The 2,316-nt window shown below is 36.0% G+C and overlaps 1 protein-coding gene across 1 annotated transcript; it reads left to right on the forward strand.

Moving 5' to 3' along the window:
- The first annotated feature begins 42 nt into the window (after nucleotides 1-42).
- Nucleotides 43-1,242, forward strand: LOC110229300. Its single transcript, XM_021029102.1, has 3 exons — nucleotides 43-677; nucleotides 760-1,056; nucleotides 1,136-1,242. The coding sequence occupies exons 1-2, from the start codon at nucleotides 315-317 to the stop codon at nucleotides 1,036-1,038; spliced, it is 642 nt and encodes a 213-aa protein (XP_020884761.1). The 5' UTR covers nucleotides 43-314; the 3' UTR covers nucleotides 1,039-1,056; nucleotides 1,136-1,242.
- Nucleotides 1,243-2,316: the final 1,074 nt, after the last annotated feature.

Here is a 2,316-nt window from a genome sequence, read left to right on the forward strand (position 1 = left end):
TCTAGAAGAGGAGCTCCAACCAGAAGACATGGCAACCCTGGTAAACTTTATCACTCATTCTCATACTCATACATAGAAAGTATATGTTAACACTGGTTGAATGTGTTTGACAGGGATCAAGACCTAATTCTGTGAACAAGTGCAAGCTACTGGATTTGTCTTCATATGATGTTGTTGTTGCAGAAGGACGTTGGCAGACACAAGATGCCAATGCATTAGTTAATGGGCTTCCTCTCGGACCAGCAGCAGTGAAAATATTTGTGGATGCAGTGATTCAACCTGAGACATTTATATGGAGGCCAACGATTGATGTCATGTACCTTGAGGACTGTTTACAGTCTTCTGTAGCTTGGCCTGCCAACAAAGTTGTCTTTGAAAACCATGCAGATGCAACATGTCAGAAGTCTCCACTTCATCAGGCTTCTGCATCAACTCATCAAACAACAACAGAAAAGGCAGCAGCATCAGGAGGAACAGCACCATCATCAGGTCCACTAAATGCAGCAGCTGGTTATAAGTCTTCTGTTGAGATATCAAAATCCGCAGCCACAACAAAAGGAACGAAATCCGCAGCCACAGTTTCAAAATCTCTTGTTGAGAAGTCTCCAGCAACATGTTCAAAGCCTCCTGTAAAGAAAAGTCAGTTAGCTTCACCCTCCCCTCTACGAAGATCTCCGGTAAATTTAGCAGATGTTGTTACTTACTGATTCTGGTTATTATTATACATGAATTAAACCTGTTTATATTGTAATATGGCAGCGTAAAACTGGAGCTGAAGTTATCAAGGCTAATCAGAAGTGCAAGTTAATGGATATTAGTGGAAAGAGGCGGGTGGTTGGTGAAGGACGTGTGCATTCAATCGACCCAGACCAAAAGGTACACCATGTTCGCTTGGGGGCAAATGCAGCTAGAGTTTGGGTAGATGTAGTGAAGATAGATGATGCAGCAGTTTGGAGGCCATCAGATGAAATCGAGTATATGAGAGATTCACTTGGTTCATCTATTGCATGGCCAATGGATAAGTTGGTCATCTATTGAGTAGATGAAGAAACTGGGGTAAGTTTTGTAATTACTGTGATGCTTGTGTTTTGCTTTTATATCTGCTACTGATATGAGACTTTGTTGATTGTTGCAGGGAATGAAGAAACTTTGGTCCAGATTAGGTAGTTTTAATTAGTTTAAGACTAGACTAATCAGCTTCTGTTATGTACTTTGGAATCAGACTTGTTATGTCTTTTGGATTTAGACTTGTTATGTTGAATGATTCTGGTATAACTTTCTAACTTTTGAATTGGAATCAGACTTATGTTACAATTTATATTCAGACTTATGTTTTCATGTTTATATTATGCAAAACAGGTATAGAATCAAAATATATAGCTCTCTGAAAATATATATAATAGCAAAATTAAAAGCCATAATTAAATTAAGTATAGCAATTCTTCACTGTCATTGTAGAAAATCAGATATTATAGCACAAAACATGAAGCTACGAAAACAAATTAGACAGCAAGAACAAATTGCTAACGTAGAAGAACCTATTATAGCACAAAATTTGAATTGTCGTTACTTTTTAACAAAAATTTCAGCTGCTATATCAAAATAAATAACAGCAGTTAAATAAAGCTATTGTATCTAAAACTATCATAGCATATCAAAATAATGCTATCGTAGGGGAAACACCTACCATAGCTGCCGATGTCACAGCATTTGTGATTTCGCTATCAATAACATAAGATAGCAGATGGTTTGCGCTATCAATGAACGTTTTTCTTGTAGTGATGTCATGAACCGGTTTGTTGTTAGATACATCTCATTTTCAGTATTTGGTTTCTAGCTAAATAAGCTTAGCTAGTCATGAACTTAAACTTAAAACACCATGCAATGAAACCAACGTTTCACATTTCAAATCATACCCGAAGTCTTGTCGTTTACCGTGTGACAATAAATACCACACTCACTACCTTTTTTGAGACAAATTCGGATAAAACCAACAATCTCCAAAATGTTCACTTCCCAAATGTCGTAATCCATATATCATACTCAAGAAGAAGGTTTTTAACTATTATGAGGTCATGTGCAAAAAAAAAAAAATATTGTCAAAAAAATATTTAATGACATTTGGGAAGCTTTAGTTATGAACGCGAATTATACAAATATTCAAAACTTTTTCTACAGGGAAAAAAGAAAAGAAATCGAGACTCTTTTGAAATGCACCACAAGCATATGATACAAAAATAGTATTGCACATAGGTTTACAAATTTGGTTCTCCAAAAGAGATAAGTTTGATTCAGTTAGGTTCACTAAAGCATGAC

Source organism: Arabidopsis lyrata, assembly GCF_000004255.2.
Source record: "Arabidopsis lyrata subsp. lyrata unplaced genomic scaffold ARALYscaffold_617, whole genome shotgun sequence".
Lineage (NCBI taxonomy): Eukaryota > Viridiplantae > Streptophyta > Magnoliopsida > Brassicales > Brassicaceae > Arabidopsis > Arabidopsis lyrata.